This window comes from Amblyomma americanum, chromosome 4 (assembly GCF_052857255.1).
Source record: "Amblyomma americanum isolate KBUSLIRL-KWMA chromosome 4, ASM5285725v1, whole genome shotgun sequence".
In the NCBI taxonomy this organism is placed as follows: domain Eukaryota; kingdom Metazoa; phylum Arthropoda; class Arachnida; order Ixodida; family Ixodidae; genus Amblyomma; species Amblyomma americanum.
This window is the reverse complement of record NC_135500.1, coordinates 118,597,564-118,620,925: the sequence shown is the minus strand read 5'-3', so window position 1 is coordinate 118,620,925 and position 23,362 is coordinate 118,597,564. Positions and strand designations below refer to the sequence as shown.

The 23,362-nt window shown below is 50.4% G+C and overlaps 1 protein-coding gene across 1 annotated transcript; it reads right to left on the bottom strand.

Moving 5' to 3' along the window:
- Positions 1–9,453: 9,453 nt before the first annotated feature.
- Positions 9,454–17,181, bottom strand: LOC144130324 (vacuolar protein sorting-associated protein 4B-like). Its single transcript, XM_077664261.1, has 2 exons — positions 16,813–17,181; positions 9,454–10,546 (listed from the first exon to the last, which is right to left on the bottom strand). Exons 1-2 carry the CDS (start codon positions 17,098–17,100, stop codon positions 9,674–9,676), a joined length of 1,161 nt encoding a protein of 386 aa, XP_077520387.1. The 5' UTR covers positions 17,101–17,181; the 3' UTR covers positions 9,454–9,673.
- Positions 17,182–23,362: the final 6,181 nt, after the last annotated feature.

Here is a 23,362-nt window from a genome sequence, read left to right as displayed (position 1 = left end):
AAAACTGCCCACCTTGGCAGGTGCCAGTTAAATTAATGATTGTTCGTTCGGGAAGAGCAACCTGGGCCGCATAGGGCCCACCACTGGGAGCATCTGCCATGCAGGGCAAAAAGTATGGTGGAGCTGCCATAAAAAAAAAAAACGTAAACCAATAAGCTCTTGCCTGTGCCACTACGTATAACAGTGGCGAATCGCTTAACCGCTGCACCACTGCGCCAGGAGGGGTACGAGTACTCCCAGGGATCTATGATTGTCAAGTAAAGAATGGCCTTCTGCATTTATGTGAAATAACCCATTACGCTATCGTGTCATACACTTAAGGAGGAACTTTAGTGTCTCCTCCAGTTTTTTTTTTCGTTTGCTTGTCTTGAGGCTAAACTTGTACCGAGAATATTTTGTCTATTTTACGGAATTAGTTGGCGTCGGTCTACGGCGTTGTATTAGGAGTAGCAGAAGCCTGGCTTTATTAATAACTCAACACTACGCGTTACCGATAGATGCAGTGTAGTTCCCTTCGATGAAAAGGTGCCACCTGTGTTCAGCTCATACAGGACTATGACCTTTCGCAATAGACGTGGGTGGGGTTCGGCTGCCAGGATCAGTTTTTATACGCAAGCGGAGCTAAGTCAGAATGCGCTGATCTTTTCTCCACTCGCACATAATTCCCCTTCGGTGAGGCGAACGTGCCTTCGCCACAACGCGGTTATTTGGCCTAGTGCTCCGGTATATTCTCCCGCAGGGAGCAGAGTTACGCGAATATCCGCCATTATGTTCCAAGCTCTGCAGGAAAGCCACTTCTCGTGTTGAAGTAGCCATGATACTCAGGGAAATCTGCGCTTTCGAAGGAACAGCGCTGCACCTAGGAAGTCGGCTAAGCAGGAACTAATAACGGGACAGTTTGGAGGTACCTGTCCTCCTCCCGGTGGTGGCTTCACAATACCCCCTCAGACGGATAACAAAGCAGACTACACTCAAGATGGGAGCGGCTGGCCCCCGCCGGCTAGTACGTTGGTTATGAGCCGAAACGAGCGGGAGCATTCGACGCTAGCGGAATCATATGATCGCCACTCCGCGAATAGTGTTAAGAGCGGCGCGCGGAAAGCAATCGCGTAACGTTGATGATGTTGTTGCAATGGCTCTTCCCTTGGGAACGGGTGGTCACATTTGGTGTGTCTCTAGCCTGAGCGTCGCGTTACTTCAAGAAGATACTGATGTCTCAACGACCGCGGGACAGGACGGGCTTCTGTCGCGTTGTTGTTGCCTTCTATTGCTGAAGCAGAGCCTTTGATACGGATACTGCTTAGGCGTTGCGCGTGCAGCCGATTCCCTCGAAGTCAAGTGCTCCAGGGAAGGTGGTGCCCTCTGTATGTTATGGGGACAGCCGATCACATTGAAGCAGGTGTTCTGAGGTTTCCAGCTGTTCCCCGCAGATTCGGCAAAGAGCGGCTTGCACTTCGGGCGCTGGCTCAAAGCATTGGCGATGCACTAGGGTGCGCTCCACCCCACCCGAGAAGCCTGGGAGGCGACCCTGATTGGCTGCTCTGACCTACAGGCCCAAAAGGTCCTGGTTGAGCGCGCCCGGGCAGCGGCCGACGCCCCTGGGGTCCCGCACTAGGGACTGCACCTAATGTTTGTGAGGGCCTGCCCCTTAAGATTCAATCCATTCATACTTCCGTGTATATACACTTTTCGAGCCAATAAAAGCCTTTCACGATCACCACCGCCGGCACACGCTTAGACTTTGCTCAGAGTATCGCCCTCTATGAGGATAAGCGTGAATCTCCGCAAACGCTAGTACGCGCCGCTGTGCAGAGAGGACGTAACAAAATCATGGAGTGCATGGAGTGTAGTGGAATGGGAGAACGTCGCAAGTAATTATTTATCTCCCCTTCACCCCGTCCTCTTTCCTCCGGCTTCCGCTCCACTCTCCGGCCTGTATTCGCTATGATTAATTAATACTTCGCTCAAAGCTTCTTGCCCACTGCATTCGATTCGCTATATTCGTCGTCGTAGTCGGCGTCGTCACGTAACCGGTTGTCGACGTAACAAAGCGAAACGCCGTCCGGAAGGTGGATGCCACGCGAACATCCCGGAGGGTGCCTAGCAGCGTAACACACTATATCTGCGAGCGCTGGAAGGTGGCGTGCGAAGAGCTGCGCGCATTATCGACTATCGTAATCGTCTGTCAATTTTTAGTGCTACCCGATTGACTCGCTCTTCTTTTCCCATAGTGGCGACTTCCTATGAAGTGAACAGTATTCCGTTGCTCGAGGGTGTCAAGGAACTAACTGGATACCAGGAAGAGATCGCTGTCCTGTGCTTCAAAACATCCGACGTGAAAGCCGAGTGGTATGCGCTGAATAGCACTTCGGAAAGAAGTTAAAATCAGCGATGTCGTATATGAAGAATCTAGTACAGTGACGGATGACAATAGTAGAAGCGCTCGATATTTGGTTCGCTTAACCACACAGGGAGGCAACAGCCCCGCGATTGTCATGCAGCATGTGCGGAAAACAAACAAGCTAAAATATTACCCAGTCGTTGTAATAAAGCCATTCAAACGCGATAGCGTCAAGGTTCCCTTGTAGTAGTAAAGTCGGCGTCTTGGTAGTGAGCGAAAAATCCACGAAAAATCCCCAGAGAAGCAACCTAGGTGTCAGATACCATATAGGTCACCTGACCTCGGGACGTCATCACAACCTGCCCATCGGATCGTACGCAAACTGCAAACCAGGGGTAGCTAACATTTAAAATAATGATTGGCCGCGAGTGGTTGCTCGCGAAGAGCATCCTGGGTCTCACAGGCCCCACCGGTCGCAGCACCTGCCATCGCAGTGCATTGGCGCATGGCTTAAAGGGACAATGAGGAGAAATTGAAGTTGGCTTGTGTCGATAGAATAGCAGCTCCTGATCACAAAAACGCCACTCTTACTGAAAACAAAGCTCTTGTAATGTAGAAAATAGCAAGAACCAAAATACAGGTATCGCCGCCACTGGCCAATCTCGCAAGTACAAGCGTGATGACTTCCTAGGACAAGAGGCGCCACCTTGGAGGAATTTTTCTTACTTCATGGAAGCCACGAATCTCTGAGGCTGACAAAGGAAGGTTGCGCACCGCACCGCTAGCCGTCAGAAATCACGGAGTCTGCGTTTACGTCACGTATCACGTCACTCCGTTCTGAGACGTCATAAGAGTTGCCGTGGCGTCATAAGAGTTCCCTGAGTTTGAATCAGAGCGGCTGGAGAAACTTTTTCATCTTCGAAACCAAATTTCTTTGAAATAAATGCATCTTTCGCGCCAGGACAAGCGGCAACAAAGCCATGAAATGCCGAACTATCAGATTTTGCTAAAAAAAAAAAATGATAGAGTTCTCCTCAGCGTCCCTTTAAGAGCTGGAGCACTGAGCCAGGAGTAACAAGAGGATATCCAGGAATCTATGACTCTAAAGTAGATTCCACATATATTCGCATTAACCGATTAACGCTATCGCGTCATAGCCTTAAGGTGGAGATTAGGGGTCCCCTCTAGTTTTTATTTTTTCCTCATTGTTCCCCGCGACTTTTATGCGCCACGTATAACTCGCCAGTTGGAGGCATAACAGGGTGTATTCGGTGGCCGCAGCTGGAGTAAGACATGCGGGGTTAATTAGAAGTGAATGCGAAATGCCTTTGCCCTTGCTTAAAGGCCAACTCCGGCGTTTTTCTACCAACTTTGATTTTACTGAAACTTTCGCTGTAATTTCTCTACAGTTTTCTGGTCCTTTGAGTGAAATTTTGCTTCGAGGAGGTGTTTTGTTGCGCGAAAAAATTACAAAATTTCCTAGTTCGTTGCCTCTTTCAGGGAGATTTCTACGGGCAACCTTATGTGTGTGACGTCACTGGATGGACGGCCATCGATAATGCTCTGCGTTGGCTGAAGGGCATAATTTCGATCAAGATTTTGGTCACTTCAGACGAATAACGACCAAAGCTCTCACTTACAGTCCATATTTAAGACAGTCAACGGCCACAAGATAGGTTTTGTGACAGTACCCGTGACATCATAGGACGGTCTGTAGTTACGTCATAGTTTGGTCGCAAACGAGTTTCAGTTTCGGTTTCCTGATTTTTGTTTTTTTAAAATACTTCTTGGTATTTTGAAAAACGGTCTCAAAGCGCTCAAAAAAAAATCCCCGGAGTTCGCCTTTAAGGTGAAAAAAAAAAAGACGGTGATCATGATGACTTTAGTGCGCGCCGCGTGGCGTCCATTTCGGTAAAATAGCCAGTAATTCTGCGCAGGAGTGCCTTGCCTGCCTTACCGTAGTCACTTCTTTTTTCCAAGAAAACAGCCTTTAGTTCTGTTCTTTAACCCCGGCATAACCCTGTAAAACCCTGCATAAACTTTTATTTTTGCCTAAAAAAATTCCGGTGCGCTCCATTGAGGCCGAGATGACTAATACACTAACCTCCGTTTCTTTAAAAACTGTTTAGTTGCTGCATTTAGCAAAATATTGTCGCGTATCAAATATGATAAAGAAGTCAGGGGTAATTTTCATGAAAATATAAAGCAGTAAATACGTACGCGATGGAAGGCAACAGTCACCGGGAGCAAGGTGCACAGGGGATAATTTTTCTTACTTTTTAGTTTTCATTAATGGGGTTGGTAGTTTTCATCATGGGCCTCGCGGTAATTCTGGTCGTACTACGTCCGCCGCTATGGACGAGGGTGGCGCTGGTGAACACTCAATGCTCGGCTACACTGGACAGCCGAAGCGGAAGACTGGACAGCCGCCGCTGAAGCTCAGTTGGTAGAGCACCGGACGCGAAATTCTGAGATTGTGGGTTCCGATCCCACCGGTGGCATGTCGTTGTTTATTCTGCTTTTACTAATCTCCGATTGATGGAAACTACTAACTGAAACAAAAATACATCCCCTATGCTTCTTGGTCTCGGTGACTGTTGGCTTCCGTCACGCAAGTCATAACGAGCACCGCTTTCCATTCCCTTGTCTGCTAAAATGCATATAAAGAACCATAACTGAGCAAGCATTACAGATTAAACCACAGAGTAGTTTGTATGTAAAGAAAACTATTTTTGGAGATATCTAACTGTACTAGCCCCTAGAGCGCATGAGTGTAACAGGTGGTGCTTCTACACCTCTGGAATTTGTTCAATGTGCCTTACAACACCAGGAAGCTGTGTGGTTCTGGAGGGGGGGGGGGGGGGGACTGTTGAGGAGGAAGTTGGTAGGAAGAAGGGGCGAGCGCAGCCCAGTAACTGCCTCCTTTCTTGTAGGTGTCACCGCAACTGGGCTGCGCTGGGTAGGGGAGTGAAAAAGAATAAGGAAGGGGAAGCCGGTCCGGCTGGCAGAGGGGAAGGGGGCAAGGAGGGGGAGAGCGCGGAAGCACTCGTGGGAGACGAGAGCGGGCTCCCTGTAGTGAGGGCGCACTGGGATATTGCACAAGCAATGATTGATGCACAAACACTGGGAATGTCTGGCCACAGAGTTATGCAGTGAATGGGGGTCCACATAGAGCGGCACAAGAAAATAGATAATTCACGCGCACAAGCAGTTTGGGTGCGTGGAGTGGTAACGTTGCAATGTTCAGCGAGTCACGCGTTATGTGGACGCGCTAGAAGCTCGAATTGCGGTGCATACACACTTAGGGAGTGACGCACGGCAGTCGGGGTGTTGTTATAACCGGTCGTAGAAGCCCGCTTCTTGTATGAAGCGAACAAGGGAGCGAAGTGCACTACTGGAGTTGCCAGCTGTTGTGTTCGGAAAAGTTAGGTTCCCCACAGTGGCAAAGGGGAGGCCCAGCTCGCGATATGCACTGTTGAGAGTGGCGCGTGCACTTGAAAACGCGGGGAACACACAGAGTAGATGTCCGACGGTTTCCACGTCACCACACTCACGACACAGGGCATCGCCCTCACCTCTTATATAAGCGTTGACGTCGTTCTGCCGTCCACACACATCCGATGCGAATGCAGAGCAGAAGTGACTGAGCCTTTGGGTCAAAGTCACCGAAAGCGATGATGCGGGGCGGTTTGCCAGTCGCCACACGAGGGTCTGGGTGACGCTCAGTAAGTTTCCACCGAATGATGTGTCGAGCTACGTCATAGCTGGACACTGAGTCACAGAAGGGCACGGCACTGTTGTGATGAGCCTCCTTAGCTAGTCGATCAGCAGCTTCATTTCCAGGAAGGCCGATGCGTGACGGGACCCAATGGAGAACAATATCGCATCCTCGATCGCGCACTGCCCAGAACTTCGCATGAAGTACTCGGGCACACAGAGAAACGCGCTCGGGGAAGCAGAGTTGGGTCATGGCTGAGCGAGAATGGCAGAGAACAGCCACTCGCGAGAGATAAAGTTCTTCACGAAGAATGTCAACAGCCAGATGAAGCCCTGCCAACTCAGCGGTGGTGGTGGACGAGGAGAAATGGCTGAGCCTACTCTGTTGCTGCAAGCTAAGTGCGGGTACAACACGGGCAGCGGTAGCAGATGCCCCGTCTTGCGCCACGGAGCCGCCAGTGTATAGCAGGGTGCGATCAGCAAAGTCTGCGTCAACGCGTTGTGCGGCCTCCTGAAGAATGGCACAATGGGGTGTGTTTCGCTTTGATCGTACTCCGGATAGACTCGTGATGATACAAAACAATGGGTTGCGATGTGGAGGCAGCTGTGGTGGCGCGGAGTTGTGAGGTGAGGTCATTAGCTCATCAAATTGACACACTGCTTCTCCCATGTGAGTATCGGTTGACGCTCGCAGTCGATCGAGTAGCCCCAGCGCATCTGGGGCCCTATGCAGACTCTCTATGTGATGGAGGGCTGTGCTCTCTACTAGAAGAGATCCTGGCCATGCTCCAAGTTCAGCATAAGTAGGGCCCACTTGAGAGTCACTGGGAAGGCCCGCAAATCGTCTGATTGCCTGACGGTGATCAGTGTCAATCTGGCTCCAGTGTCCAGGGCAAAGCTTGATTAGTGGAAGTGCGTATAGAACGCGGGCCGAGGCGATCCCCTCATACAAACGTCGCGGTAGAGAGGGGGTAGTTCCCTCGCCTCGGGCTCGGAGTTGGGCAGCATATGAAGCAACTCGCTTGTTTTCTGAACGTAACGTTTTCACTGCAGAGGCCCAGTTGAGCCTATGATCTATGGTGATGCCAAGGTAATTTCCGCTTGTCATCCAGGGAAGTGTTGCACGTTGGAGTTGTAAAGAGGGCGTGTTTTTCATATAGGACGGTCTGGGATGAAAAACCATAGCCACTGTCTTCTCAGACGTGATGGAAAGCCCTATGTCGCTAAGATAGGCAACTGTTGTGTCGAGAGCACCCTGAAGTGAAGCGATAATTTTGGGTCCTTCTTTGGTGAGACCGAAAGTTATTAGAGCTAATTGATAAGCATAAATAGCTGGATGGACGCGACAGCGTGAAGCAGGGAGATTCGCGGGGAGTCGAGCTAGCGCCAGATTAAAAAGAAAGGGGCTTAGGACGCTGCCCTGTGGGACTCCCGTGCGAACAGGCCTGGCAGCACTGAGTGCAGTGGCCACGCGAACTTGAAAAGTGCGGGCCGTGAGAAAGGATTCAACGTATCGAAACAACCTGTCGCAAGCACCGAAACAGCGGAGTTAGTGGAGGATGACAAGACGTGGGAGGAGGTCAAAAGCGCTGCGTACATCTAACAGAACTAGATAAGCCACATGTCGATTTACTTTGGCCTCTTCGAGTGTTGAAATGATTTGAGCAATACTGTCCGCTGTGCAGCGTCTTTTTTTTTAAACAACTTTGCTCTGGAGAAAGAGCATGACAGGCAGAGGCTATCCATTCTAAGCGTCTAAGAGCTACAGCTTCAAGAGTTTTGCCTGCAGCCGATGTAAGGGCTACAGGCCGATAAAATGTGATAGTTTTCTGAGGTCTTCCGCGCTTAAGTATGGGTGCGAGGAATAGCAGATCTCCACTCTTCAGGAACGAGACCTGTGCTCCATACATGACTGAAGGCAGAAAGGTGTGGGCGCTGTCGGTCATCGATATTTAGGAGCATTTTATGTATCACTCCATCTGGTCCCGGAGCACTGCGGCTACCGCGTCTTCGTTCAAGAGTATAACAAAGCTCGTGTGCAGTTATATCCGTTCTGCAAAGTTCAATAACGTCAGCCTGAAGGTGGCTGGGGAGCGGGGGAGATAAAACTGGAGCGAGGTTGCAGGCTGCAGTGTGTTGGGCAGAGAACTGATCAGCAAGGTTTTCTGCCAAAAGAGCAGTGGTGGTGACTTTGGAGATTGCCACCGCGAGAACAGGATTGCGGGGCACTCTGGGATTAAGCATGGCACTCAGTATTCTCCAGGCTCGAAATGAGTGATGTGCCAGGAAGCTGGCGGGTTGTCTCGAAGCAGATGACCGTTGTTCGTCCAAGTCAAACCAAATCGTGCGAGTTCTTAAGGGCGGCGTACAGCGCACTCATTTCACCATTCAAAAGGGTCAATGGTCCCTTTGTCCAAGCGGCCTTCGAAAGCTGGCAGCGATGCTATAGGGACACCACTCGGGTGGTTGCTTTGATGAGTGCTCTTATTTCACAGTTGAACCCTTCAGCTAGCTTTCTATCGTCGCGTATTCTTGTTCCGCATTATCTAGCAATAGTTTCACACAGATGGCTTTTTTTCTTGGCGCACCATGCTTTTCTCAAGAATATTTATCTTTACCAGATACATTTGAAAAGAAAGCAACTAAATAAATGCAAAAAACGCACCCTACCTTGATTACTAAGTAAGAAATTTTTTCTTACCGTTCACGATTAGTTAGAACAAAAAAATGAACCGTAATATATATGATACGCTATGCGGTAAAAGGCTAAGCGGCGGTAACAAAAAAAAGTACGAAATCTACCGCAGGTCAAACTGAAACGGGACGCTAACTACATTGGTCTTAATTTATATCTCCAGCTGCTTGTTATCCAATCAACGACAGGTAAGCCATCACAAAGCCGCCAAAAGCAACGAGCTTCTGAAATCATCTTTTGAGCGTAAACTCGTCCAGGCAGCTGTCAAACTTCGGAACGCACGGTGGGTCACATAGTAGAGTCTGTCAGGCAGTCGATTATGGGCTTGTCGAGACACTATTGACTTTTTCTGAAAATTAGAGCCATTAATGGGGTAGTGCAATGATAACCTTGGTTAATTTCAGTAAAGTTTTCCAGCCGAACACGTGACCGAGTACAGAAAAAGACTGCACGATAAGCATCGGCGTTCCGCTGGAGCCTCGTGTACGCGTATACTTCGTCTTCCTTCGATTTTGCCCAAGTATCCAGCTGGCAAACTTCACTTCCCGGATCATAAAAGCTTCTCAGCAGCACTGCATGCTTCAGCGTGCCGCTGGAGCAGTGGGAGGTGAAGCTGGACTGAGCACCCAACCCACAATCCACTCCGGTCTCATTTTTTTTTACAATACGTTTGTTCTCTCTCCCTTATGACGGCCTAAAATCTTTTGGCGCTTTGAAGACGGTGTCAAACATTGCGAGGCCAAGACGGACGTTTTTGCAATTTAATTTTCAATGCATTACTGGCACTTTAGTGCGCCCGTACAAGAAACGCTTCTCTCCTGTAGTGACCCGCAGGAAGTAATAAAAACATGCGCTCTGATGATTATCACAGGGCATCCGCTCTAATTTTGCTGCATCTCCCGACATAGCGCCGACATCCGCTAACTGGCCGTCGGGTTGGCCGCGATGAACTCCTGGTGCTTGGTTTCGTCCTCTTCAGTCAGGTCGGCCTTGATGAGGGAAGCCACCTTGTCGATGTCCTCCTTGGTCATGTGGCTGAGTCTGTCGGGGTCCTCCTCCACCGCGATAGCCTCGATGTTGTCGAAGTTGCGCGCCAGCGCGTAGCGAATGATGCGCAGCAGCTGGTAGCGCGAGAAACGGACCGTGTTCTTAGCCAGGTTCTCGATGTCGCCATCCGCGTAGGTGGGGACTCGCAGTTTGCCCAGCTCCGTGTGGACGATCGCCTTGCGCGCCTCCTCGCTCTCTGGAATGGGGATGTTGATCTTGGCGTCGAAGCTGTCGCGCATGTCGTCAGCGATGAGCCATGGCCGGGACGCCGTGGCGATCACAACTTCCTTGTACTGCTTCTTCTCCGCAAGCTCCTTGAGGTAAGCCAGCAACTCGGCCCTCACGGCGTCGACCACGGGCTTCTTGGCGTCAGAGTAGTCTGGCAGGTACAGCTGGTCCAAACCCTCGAGCACGAGCACCGCGGTGTCGTGCTTCGTGTAGTTCCTTACGAGCATCTTGGCCATCGAGGCGGCGTCATGCGTGGTGCCGCCGGCGACAAAGAGGTCGAGGTCGACGATGAAGAGGGGCCTCTCAGGATACTTGACGTAGAGGGACTTTACGAGGAGCGACTTGCCTGTCCCGTGCGGCCCGTGTAGAAGTATGGTCGACGCGGCCTTCCCCTTGGGGTCTGTCAGTATCTGATTGAGCACCTGTTTGGCCGAGTCGATGCCCTGGATGCCCTCGTCGAAGTTGATTTTCCTGCCGGAGGTAACGGTTCCAGCTGCCATGCACCATGGAGGAAGAACCTGGTCGCAAACAGCAAGACGAGCATGTTAGGGAACGGCATAGGCTAATTAACCGGCAATGGCGCAAAACTGCATGTGTATGCGACCGGGAATAAGCGTGTTTCTGTTTAGCAAACGGCGATGAAACTACACATGGTCTTCCGATTTTAGCGGGGAGCATTTAAGGCCCATATTGGTTAGGTTCGTGGTGATGATATTGTTGCGTGGCGACCAGCCAAAGTATGAGGCGAGATGAACGATAGCAGTGAGATGATTTTAATGGCTGCTGGCCTAGCGCGAACGCTCCGTCCGCCGCCACTGCCAGCTTGGTCGCCTTCGTGACACTACCCGGGGCTGCCTAGCGATCGCCTCTATCCTGAATAGAAGAAGACACCGAAGAAGGGATGCGCTCGATGGTGATGGGTTAAGAGGACGGTACAACAGAAATTGCATGGGGGAAGTGCTGGCCGCCCCGATGAAAGATATGGCCGAATGAATCCTGCACTACGAAGCTTCCGGGCCGCAGGCCGCCAGGTGCCGACTACCGATGCCCTTGGACGCACCGAACGGCAAGGGCAGGGGGTCTAGCTGTGTCCTCACGTGTGGGCAGGGTCTCGGGTTGGCCGGGTCATGAAGTCGGGTCGCGGCAGCGTCGTCATGTCGTCGTGTCTTGTGATCAAGGCGGGGGACGGGGCTGTGGTGAGCGGCGAGGTCGGTTCGGGCTTGGCAGGCTGGGGCACGGCCGGGCGGCGCGGATCAGGAACTCACGGCCGACGACCACGGCTGACGGAGGACGACGGAGCCCCAGGACCAGGATGGGGGATGATACCCCGCACCTCCACCAAATGATACGTGGCGACCAGCCAAAAAATGAGGTGAGATTAACGATGGCAGTGAGAGGATTTTGTTGGCTGTGGGCCTAGCGCGAGCGCTCCTTCCCGCGCTACTGCCAGCTTCGTCGTCTTCGTGACAATATCAACTGCTAATTGCAATGTGTCTTGCGCTTCCCCTATGGAGCCTTCAGTCGTGCATAAGGTAAAGTTGTGGGCGTATATTGTTGCGTGGTGGTCAGCAGGTATGTTGGTGAGTTATTTGGTCAGTGGATCTAAGGCTACAATAAGTAGGAGGGGGAGAGAACGGCCCCTTGTGTAGTGCCCCGGTTGGGGTGGGAGAATGGAGGTGATGATATAGTGCCGAGTTGGATCTGGGCTATTCGTTGTGTTAAAAAGACTTGGATATAGCGACATATGCGTGAACCACAGCCCGTAGTGGTCATGGTGAGAAGGATATCATCATCATAATCATCATCAGCCTGACTACACCCACTCTAGGGCAAATGCCTCTCCCGTGTCTCTCCAAGTAGCCCTGTCTTTTGTCAGCTGTGCCCACCGAATGCCCACAAACTTCTTAATCGCATCCTCCCGCTTAACTTTCTGCCGCCGCCTGCTATATACGCTTGCTTTCTCTTGGAATCCACTCCGTTAGCAGTAAGGACCAGCGGTTATCTTGCCTTCGCATTACATGCCCTGCCCAAGCTCATTTCTTCCTCTTGATTCCGACTAGATGTCATTAACCCGTGCTGGTTTCCTCACCCGCACTCTGCACGCTTCAGGTCTCTTAATGTTACAGCAATCATTTTTCTTTCCATAGCCCCCTGCATTGAACTGAACCCTTTCGTTAGCCTCCACGTTTCAGCCCCGTAGGTGAGTACTGGTAAGATACAGATGTTGTATACTTTGCTCATGAGGGATATTGGTAAACTGCTATCCATGATCTGAGAGAACTTGCCATATGCGCTCCACCCCATTCTTATTATTTACCTCTCATGATCCGGAGCAGCGGTCACTTCCGGCCCTAATTAGATATATTCCTTTACCCCTTCCAGCACCTCGCTACCAAATGTGAACTGCTGTTCTCTTGATAGCTTGTTGAACATTACTTTGGTTTTCTGCATGTTAATTTTTAGACCCACCGTTGTGCTCTGCCTGTCTAACTGCCCATGCATTGGAATTCATCTCTTGAGTGACTCAACAAGGCAATGCGATCAGCGAATCGCAGATTATTGAGGCATTCTCTATTAACACATATCCCTAACTGTTCCCAATTCAGGCATCAGAATACCTCCTGTAAATAGGCGGTGAATAGCATTGGCGAGGTCGTGTCTTCGTGCCTGACGCCATTCCTTATTAGAATTATATTGCTGACTTTATGGAGGACTATGGTAGCTGTGTTGTTGCTATATCTTCTGAAGGATATGGTCGTGGCTAATAATGTTGAAGGCTTTTTGAATGTCCGGGGCGAGAATTGCGAGTGTGTTGGCCATGTGCTTCTTGGTGTAGAATAAGGTTTCCTTCAGGAAGAAGAGTACGTCTTGTGCAATGAGATTGGGACGAAAGCTGAATTAGTTGTTGGATAGGAATCTCGAGGCTTCTACAAAGGGTTACAGTATGCCGAGGACGACATGTATTAGCTTTCCCACGCAACTGGTCAGAGAGATAGGGCGTAGGTTTTGGAGTGCCTTGCCGGGTTTGGGAACAAATGTGATGTGTCATGTTTCCAGGTAGAGGGCAGCATTCCGTTCCGCCTAAAGCCCATCAAAGAGAGGTCTATCAGTTCCTGAGATCAGGTGTCGTCAAGGTTGTGGACGACCTTGTATATGATGTGGTCTGGTCCGGGTTCTGGACAGAGGCGTACGGTAATCAGTGATCGTTTGAAATCACCAAAAGTGATGTCTCTGTCGAAGTCCGGGTTAGGTGGAGAGGGGGTAAACGGTTCCGTCCCAGCCTATGGAATGGCTGTCGGGGTGTATGTTTTGTATAGTTTGAGTGATGGCGTCCTTTTGTGCCTCAAGGTGAATGAGACAATGGGTGTTGTGAATTTGATTTTTTTCTGGTGGTGGGGTCCTGGAGGACTCGGAGAATGGTACAGGAGCCCCGCGGAGTTGCCAAGCCTGAATCCAGTGAGTACGGAAGCCGCGTGGCTATAGTTTTCTGTACTCATTTCTCTCTGATGTGTCTGTTTCGACTATGGGCGTCGCGGCTACGGGTGCCGGGTGGCCTGGAGCCAGTGCGGGTGCAGCTACGAGCTCGCTGGTATTGCAGCTCGGCACCGGGCGCGCCGACACCGTCCGATTCGTTGGGTGCCGACCGCTCAGAAGCTTCTTAGCGCAGTGAGATGAGTATGACTACCCCACATAACTGATGCCTCCTCGCGGCTGCGCACTCGTAACTGTTTCTGGGTCTTTGTTTCGTTCGCGCTGGTCGTCAGTGGTAGCTAGGTATGAGGCTTTTTGCAGCTGCTTTCACAACGTCAGAAGAGACACGACCACCGGACCGTGGCGTTGAAAGGGAACGAAAATTGCGGCCTACCTATTTTTTAACCTCGCACGAACTGAGCAGTCTTGTTCAATTCAATAAAGGGCTTTGTTCACTCGAACTTCGCGTTTGTACTGCCGCTCGAATGTTTGCTAGAGAGTTAAGCACTGCGCCACGTGTCCCTTGCGGGCGTCGTTTAAACTCCCGTAACCTACTTGAAAGGCACGCAAAGAGCGTTTCTACAATCTTGCACATCCAGGGGAGCCACCAAGGCTTTGTGTCCTGTGCTCACCGCTTTGCTGCCGCCTGATGCAACTGAGCTGCCTCAAGTAAACGAAGGCCAGCAGAGGTCTCCATAGTATGTGCTTTCAGACGCGTTAGTCCATTTAATGTTTGGGGGGGGGGGGGGGATCATCCCCTTCGGTTTGCCGCGATAGGTCCTCCACAGTTTCTAATTACTGTAACTAACAAGGGAGGGCGCCGGCGTCGCAGCGCCACGTGCGCCCCGGACGGCGTGATTGCTGCGCGCGCGCGCTGGGTATGGCTCTCTCCGGCTCCGGAACTCGACTCGCGCTACGTTCCGGCGCGGCGCTCCGCTCTCCGCCAGAGAGGTGAGGTCTAGTGGGGACAGTTTTCCTCTAGCTCGCCCCGTTCGGCCTCGGAGCCTTTCCCCTGGCCTAGCGTGATCAAACATTTGCTCGTAACCTTGCTGGCGAATCGGACGACCTCGATTCCATACCGTTTTTGGTTGCTAGCTTTATTGCAGTAATAAATGTCTTGTTACTGTCAGTCAGAGTATCGTTCCTTCGGTCCCCCTCAGATCAAGGCCCGCCGTGGTCCGCGTGTGCTAGGTAGCACCCGCGACCCCGGGTTGGGGGGGGGGGGGGGGGGGCGACGGCGGTCGGTGGTTCTGAACTGTGTCAGCCGCGGTAAAGGGGGGGGGGGGGGCGTATTCATCCCTTTATTACAACCTCACAATGTGCAGCTTGATTCCGTAATGCCTGCATGAATGCTGAGGTGTGTACTGAGTCATATGCTTTCTCATAACCTGTGAAGGCTATGTATAGGGGTTGGTTATATTCTGCGCAGTTCTCTATCGCCTGTTTGATAGTGTGAATACGGTCTATTCTCCATTAGTCTGCATTAGTGTCTGAAGTCTAAGGTTGTACTGACTTTTTTAGCGATAACATTGATAAACACTTTCTAGGCAAGAGATCTGATCGGTCTGAAATTTTTTCAAGTCCTTGACGTTCCCTTTTTTATGAATTAAGATTATGTCAGCGTTCTTCCAAGCTTCAGGTACGCTCAAGGTCAAATGGTATTTCGTACAGAGGGTGACTAGTTTCTATAGCACAACCTCCCCACCGTCCTTGAACAGATCTGCTGTTACCTGATCGTTCCCAGCAGCTCTTCCCCTTTTGCACTGCTCGTAAGGTTTTCTTTATTTCCGTCTTCGTTACTAGCGCGGGATGTCCCTTTGCTGTGCGCTACTGGCTTCCTCATTAACGTCCTGATTGTATTCGCTGTTGTATTGATTTGTGTAGTACTCTTCGGTTACTTTAACTATCTTATCCACACTGTTAATGACACTGCTATCTTTCTCTCTTAACGCATACATTTGATGTATGCATTAAAAAACTTGCCTACGGCTAGTTTTTTAGCGCTTTTCGGCTGCCTCCATTCCTTATAGCAGGCTCGATTCTCTCCATATTAAACTTGCTGATGTTGGTTACCTAGCGCTTAATGATTAGTTTTGATTGCTCTGAGAGTGCTATTCTGCCTGTGGGGTTAGAGGCTTTCATGCTTTGGCGTTTCTTAATCACACTTTTCGTCTCCTGAGACAGCTTTCCGGTATATCGTCTAACCATCCTGCCGCCTACTTCTACTGTTCACTCCATAACGATAGTTGTGAGATTATCGTTCATTGCTTGAACATGGACATCTTCCTGATTTAAAGCCGAATATCTGTTCTGCAGCGAGATCCTGGGTTCCAATAATCTTCCTTTTAAAGATAACTTGTTGATGGGCTGCTGCCTCACTATAGTTTCTTCCGTTTCCTCTTCAAGTCTATAGCTAATTCGAGACCTTGCCATCCTGAGGTCGCTACAACGCACCTTCCCAATGTCTCCCACTGCCTGCAGGATGTCAGGGTAAGCGCACAGTATTAAATATATTCGTAATGCTACCCACATCATTGCAATGAAGAAAATATGCAACCAAAGTTAGATGTCTGCACTCCTTTAAGGACCTCGACAGGGAATAAGGGTTCTCAAACGAAGCAGCGCAAGTGAAACGTTTCTTATAGGACATTAACGCTGCTTCCTGTGCGTAACCTTTTTCTCGTGTTCTAGCTCTATTCGGCAGTGATTCAATCTCCGCTATAGTTAAGCAACCTTAAAAAATTATTGGTTATCAGGGAATGAAAGCCGAGGTAACTGCCTGACTTCTCGGTGGACAAGTCAGCCGCGCCGTGAGGGAAGCAAAGAAGGTCCCGTAGTGGAGGACTCCGGAATAATTTCGACCACCTGGGGATCTTTAGCGTGCACTAACATCGCACAGCACACGGCCGCCTTTTGCGGTGGCCTAGCGGCTTGAGCATCCGCCTCGCATGCGGGAGGTGCGGAATTCGATCCCCAGCACCTGCGGGTACTCCCCGGTAATACAATGTGTTCAGGCGTTCCCCTAGCCTGGTGCTCGGCTTCTTTAGAGTGAAATGCTTGGGAAATGGGTCTTCGACCCCACCTTGAGAAGACGAAAACACCTTGTGCCATGGCGCGCTTTGGTGCCAGATGCCTTGCGCCATAAAAAATTAACACTCATCAAACGCAAAAGGCGCCCGTGTGCTGTGCGATGTCAGTACACGTTAAAGATCTCCAGGTGGTCGAAGATGCTTACCTTACTCATGCACTGCACGGCTACCCGAAGCTCACTCTCAGGTCACGGTGCCCGAATCGCTTAGTGGGGTTCACTCACCTGTGACAGAACAGCGATGTGGTGGATCTTCTTCATCTCTGGGATTCCTTCGCCCAACACCACCTGGTCGACGTCACTGGCCGAGAACTCCTTCAGCTTCTGCCCTCGATCGACGAACGGTGCGCACGTGTTGCGAATGAGCAGCGCCGCGCTCAGGTAAGACTCCATGGCCTTGCGGTAGAGGCGGATAGCGTTCACGTACTGCTTTTTGTTGTCCTCGGCGTATGCCTGGTTGGACAGGTCCACGGCCGTATTGATGTCGGTGATGAGCGCCACGGGGATAACCATGGCGCTGCCTCTGACGGATGGGAACGCGACGACGGTTCTCGAGGCGACAACGGCTCTGCTAGCTCTGCGGTTCACACTCAGCTCTCTTCACCTGGAAGCGCGAACTTCGTCCTTCTCGCGTTGATCTGTTTGCACTGCGGCAGATTCGTACAATCAAAAGAGAAAATGTAAGTTGAGATATCCGGCGCAAGGAAGTGCATTGTCTTGCCTCTTTTTTGCGGTTTAATTTTTATCTTCAGCAACGCATGCATTGCTGCGAACTATCGAGTAATGACAACATCAATGTTATTATTATTATTGTAACGCCCTCGCTCGTCGTAGAATCATTTGGCACCATCCGTAGGCGTGCACGATAAAGGAGAAATGAACAACGCGTGCCCCTAAATTGCAGCAAAAACTGAATGAAGGATTGAAAAAAACTTTATTGTCGAAAAAGAAGGGTTGCTGGCAAGCATGTAGCGAGAAATTTTTTTTAGGAGAGGCCCAAGGCAATTTTATCATCATCATCATCATCGTCATCAGCCTGACTACATCCACTGCAAGGCAAATGCCTCATCTATGCCTTTCCAATTAGCCCTGTCCTTTGCCAGCTGCGCCCACCCTATGCCTGCGAACTTCTTAATATCATCCACCCGCCTAACCTTCTGCCGCCCCCTGCTACGCTTGCCTTCTCTTGGAACCTACTCCGTTAATGTGCCCCAAAAGGCGATGGTGGGGGGGGGGGGGGGGGGTGTACATACTTAACGAGGAATTTCTAGGAGGACGGTGGGAGAAAGCTTGAGCTCGAGTTGGTGGGGTGAGACCTCGGGCCTCACCTTGTATTCGTACCTGGTTGCTGGGTTCTCGGGAGAAGAACCAGGTGTCTGTTAGCTGACAGCCGGGGGCGACCTTTTCGACGCGCTCTGTGGTTCCTGTCAAGAGGTGAGCATTTGACCTCAAAGATCTCGACCTCAACTCAACCTAAATAAAAAATTACCGGCCGCACCCAACCTCATCAGTTGAGGTTGAGGTCCCCTGAGACGCCCTCACCTCACTTTTCCTGAGGCTACTGGTGACCTCACTCAACCTCAAACTGTGAGGGTGAGGTCCGCTGCTCGACCTCAGAATACAAAAACAAAACAAAAAGCGATTAAGAAGTTTTCAATAAAAAAATTCTGAGAATCCTTGTGAGACAGGAAAGCCAAAATGATACTGGTATTATTTAATAAGGAGTGTACAGACACTACTAATGTGCATGCAATAGAAGCAGCTTGTAATCGGGGATGAACCCTCAGAGAGTTTATGGCCTGCGGGCATGGGTGTCCCATACGCGGTTACCACCAGTACATCGGTGAGTGCTTTTTCAGTGTCAGTATTCGGCAACCTGCTTCGTGTATACTTGTTCGTATTGGAAGCCTCTCGCTCATTCACGCACGAACCGGCAACTGACAAGCACAGACCTTCTACACTATCTTTCAAAAATTGGGAGGGGAGGAGGTATTCACGATGCTCTTTTTAGACATGAGAGTAGTTAGCGAATGTAAATAAACTGGTCGTCGATGCACTTTCCATTGGGATGGATACGCGAAGGCACATATCAGTATATTTCGATTTACTAGCTCTATCCGGCACAGCGAGAGGACTCAGCGTAGATAATTTTGTCGCCCAGCAAACGCCCTTTTCAGGCCTCTGTATGCTGCCTTCGAAAACAAAGGGGCTATAATAAAGTTACAGTATGCCTAGGATGTTAAAGCACACAGCTTCACGAATAATGTCTATCAAGAATTTTTTAAATGCGCTTTCTAGAAGCTGAGTTATCTATGGCCAAATTTTGCATTTCAGCGTCTTCGCGCCTTTCCCTCCCCTCTCGTCACTTTTTGCACGCTGGAAGGTCGGCGCTCCTCCACCGGCCCCACCTCCGGGAGCGAAGCTTCCTGACCCGCCGGAGCTACGCGACTTATTGGCCGCGGACACGGTAGCTGCGTGACGTCTGAAAGAATCTAACCAATACCAACATCTCAACTTGTATACGCAGGTTCGAGCGACGGAGGAGGGTGCGAGCATGAAAAAGTCGCCGGGAAGGGCTCTCCAGCTTTAGCACGTGATTGTGGGTCCTCTGGTGCGTGTAGTGTATTATTTGACTCAGGTTTTCATGACAACACAGTGGACAACACAGTTCCTCGTGACTACATGTACCCCGCAGGTACGTCAGGCGGGTTTCCCTGCATGGCAACTAGCTGTTGGCCAAAGGCGGCCCGTTGTCAGCCGGGCCAGCGGCATCATCCTCACCTGCTGAAATGGGGGCCTCCAAACAGAGGTTGGACAAAACGGCACACACTGCAAGGATGCAAACTGCTGGCTCCGGCTGGTATTGGAGCGTCAGTTACTTTTGCAGTCACTGTAAGCGGCTCTTGACCACTTCAATGGCGCGCTCAACCACCGATATCATGAAGGCGTGTGCCGAGTTGTACAACCCCTATGGAGGGGCCGCACCTGGATAGCTTGGCATTGATGTCATCATCCAAGTCTCCACCGGGCAGCCACTCTACCATGCATAACCAACAATGACGTGCAGTTAAACATGTCCTTCGCCGTGGCTGATTTCAGCACGATTGAAGCAGCTCTTTCCACAACGCAGGATTCAAATCAGGTATTCTGCTGCCAGGCTTTGAAAGAGGATATTCATGGGCGCTCAGACAATGCCGGCTGAGATGATTAAGCAACGACCGCTGCAAGACCAGCCTTGTAACTTATCACGATGTGCTACGTTTTCTTACACAACAAAAGCGTCGTGTAGATACTTCTGCCTTGATTTTTTGGGCAGATAACAACGTCCATTTCAACAACTATTGATATGCCTTGTGTTCGGTTGCAACAGCAAGAAGCCATGTATGGGCCACTCGCGCGAGGCGTGTGTATCGTACCGCAACGCGTCTTCCAAAGAATAACAGCGCGCCTCATTTTTGTAGTTACATTGTAGCGAGAAAATGCACTGTGCTATATGTAACCGAGATGGCCCGATGCTTGACAAGGCTTTCTTAATGCTTACGGAGTAGAACTCTTCATCGCAGAGCAAGCCTCCCTTTGTGTCCCGCCAGACCCAGAAGACTTCCACACACAGGCATCACGGCACGATCATGGACTGCGGAGGTCGACGGCGATAACTGCATGTTGGCGTCGCAGACCTCTGACAGAAACAGGGCCCAAACTTGCGTGTCCAAGTACAGAGTGTGAAGTCTGATCACGTTCTGTGTGTTTAAAGGGACACTGAGGAGAAATTGAAGTTGGCTTGTATCGATAGAATAGCAGCTCCTGATCACAAAAATGCCACTCTTACTGAAAACAAAGCTCTTGTAATGTAGAAAATAGCAAGAACCAAAATACAGGTGTCGCCGCCACAGGCCAATCTCCCAAGTACAAGCGTGATGACTTCCTAGGACAAGAGGCGCCACCTTGGAGGAATTTTCCTTACTTCATGGAATCCACGAATCTCTGAGGCTGGCAAAGGAAGGTTGCGCACCGCACCGCTAGCCGGCAGAAATCACGGAGTCTGCGTTTACGTCACGTTTCACGTCACTCCGTTCTGAGACGTCGTAAGAGTTGCCGTGGCGTCATAAGAGTTCCCTGAGTTTGAATTAGAGCGGCGGGAAAAAATTTTTCATCTTCGAATCCTAATTTCTTTGAAATAAATGCATCTTTCGCGCCCGGACAAGAGGCAACAAAGCCATGAAATGCCGAACTCTCAGATTTTGCTAACAAAAAAAATGATAGAGTTCTCCTCAGCGTCCCTTTAAGGCGTCGTACTCTTTCCCGTTCCAGAAGGCTGCGGGCAGCCTTGGCCCGCGGCGCAGTAATGATAGCGAGTGTGCCATCGACACACCCGACGGCGCCGGAAATACTGCATTTTCCAAGGTAGCCCTCCTTCTCCGGCGCCTTCTCTTCAGAGTTCACGAGGAACTGAACCTCTTCTGCGCGCCGACTTTCCAGATTTTCCGTCCTCCGGGCTGGAAAATCTGGAATTCAAAGACTGGGATAGGAGACTACTTTCCAGATTTTCCGTCCTCCGGGCTGGAAAATCTGGAATTCAAAGACTGGGATAGGAGACTACTTTCCAGATTTTCCGTCCTCCGGGCTGGAAAATCTGGAATTCAAAGACTGGGATAGGAGACTACTTTCCAGATTTTCCGTCCTCCGGGCTGCAAAATCTGGAATCCAAAGACTGGGATAGGAGACTACTTTCCAGATGTTCCGTCCTCCGGGCTGGAAAATCTGGAATCCAAAGACTGGGATAGGACACTACTTTCCAGATTTTCCGCCCTCCGGGCTGGAAAATCTGGAATTCAATGACTGGGATAGGAGACTACTTTCCAGATTTTCCGTCCTCTGGGCTGGAAAATCTGGAATCCAAAGGCTGGGGTAGGAGACTTTCAGCCTCCGACACCTGGCACATGCACTTGATCTACCACCGTCGGCTGTGCGAGGCCGAAGTGCGCCTGGATACCAACGGCAGCTTGAAAGCTTCCAGTCGCAAAGGAACGCAGCACACAGCACCTTCCGCGAAAACGATGAAGTGTGACTTCGAACCTAGTCACGTGACGACGATGTAATATTACGTGACGTCTAGTCACGTGACAACGATGTAATTTCACGTCAGTTTGGGCCAACCGGCAGGCAGCTACGGGTGCTACGCCAGCGGAGGAAGGGGGGGGGGGGGGGAGGGTAGCGTGCCGTGACAGCAGTACTCCTTCCATGAAGACCAGAAGGGTGCGTCCTCCTGTAGGCTCTGGCTGAACGGACATTACGGCGCAGCACCAAAAGCTAAGAGCGGAGTGCGGCATCCGGTTGTCCAAACAGGGGAAGCCGAACACCTAGCGTCACTGAATAAACACTGCGGTGGTGCGCTCCAACTCCGCTTCGGAAGCGGCACTCGGCGGAGTAAGACGCGACAACTGAAAAAAGTCTCGACCTCGAAATTTTGACCACACTGAATGACGACTTCACTCAACCTCAAACTCATGCGTGAGGCTGAGGTCTGATTTGGTCACCTCAGTCACAAAATTTCGAGCCGTCGCCGACCTCACCTCAACCTTGCCTCACGACGTGAGGTTGAGGTCATTTTGAGGTTGAGGTTGAATTCTTGAGGTCGAAACCTCATGAGCCTGCCCACTTTTGCTCCTGTCTGGACGGCGGGACCCTAGCTGCACAGCATTTCTTCCTGGTCTTCTGATGAGAGAGCTTCTACAAAAGCTTACTGAGGAGGATCCTTCGGGTACTCCCATAGCATGTGATCGAGAGTGGAAGTGCCACCACAGTGGATGCAGGTGGGGTTTGTGAGGTCGGGGTAGACATGAGTGACTTGGAGAAGACTCTAAACCCATTTTGACGCAACCGTATCTCATACAGCGTTCCGTGTGGTGCCATATGATTTCTTGTCGCATAAAGCTTATTGTGCTAGTCAAGTTGGAGGCTAGCTTGTAGTAAATGGCAAATGATGCTCAACTCAACTAAATTCAAGTTATCTCTTTCACCCGCAAGCGTACAAATTCTAATATCTCGTACTCCATTGATGGTACTGTAGTGTCTCGGGCACCATCTTATAAGTATTTGGTATCCACCTCACGGATAACCTTTCATGGGCCAAGCACATTCAATCCATTTGCGCTAAAGTTTATAGATCACTTGGGTACCTGCGCCGGAACTTGCGAAGCGCCCCCAATAACGTGCGATAAGTGGCTTGCTTAACAATTGCGCGTCCACAACTAGAAATTGCTTCACCTACGTGATCCCCTTATCAAAACTAACTTATCAGTATACTTGAATCCGTACAAAATAGAGCCACTCGTTTCATCACACAAAAGTACAATCCCCGTTTCAGCATCACTAAGATCAAACGATATCTCTCTCGAACCATTCGATATTTGTCGCTCCATCGTTCTTTTATGCTTACTTCATAAATATCGTCCCAGCACCAAGCCATCTCCCTTGCCCCTCGAAGAACCTTCACGCATTTCACGCCGCCTCCATAATCAGTATAGCATTAAACGCATATACGGAAGAACACAAGCCTTCAATTCATCTGCACTTCCACGTGCCATTGTTCTTTGGAATGATCTTCCCGACAGTATCGCATCTATCTGCAGCCACCAACCATTCCATGACCAGCTGCACAAACATTTTCTTTAACGAAATTGTATCTTGTTTTAGGTTGTTCTGTCCCATAAGTTGTTTTTTTTTTCTCCTCGTTGTATAATGCATTATGTTTAGGTTTCTTGTGCAGTTTCAA

Bases quoted from the DNA above. Each gene is read 5' to 3' on its own strand.
- LOC144130324 (XM_077664261.1), bottom strand. From the start codon at position 17,100: ATGGTTATCCCCGTGGCGCTCATCACCGACATCAATACGGCCGTGGAC. The intron at 10,547-16,812 runs GTGAGTGAACCC...GTTTGCGACCAG, and splicing joins ACATCGCTGTTCTGTCACAG to GTTCTTCCTCCATGGTGCAT.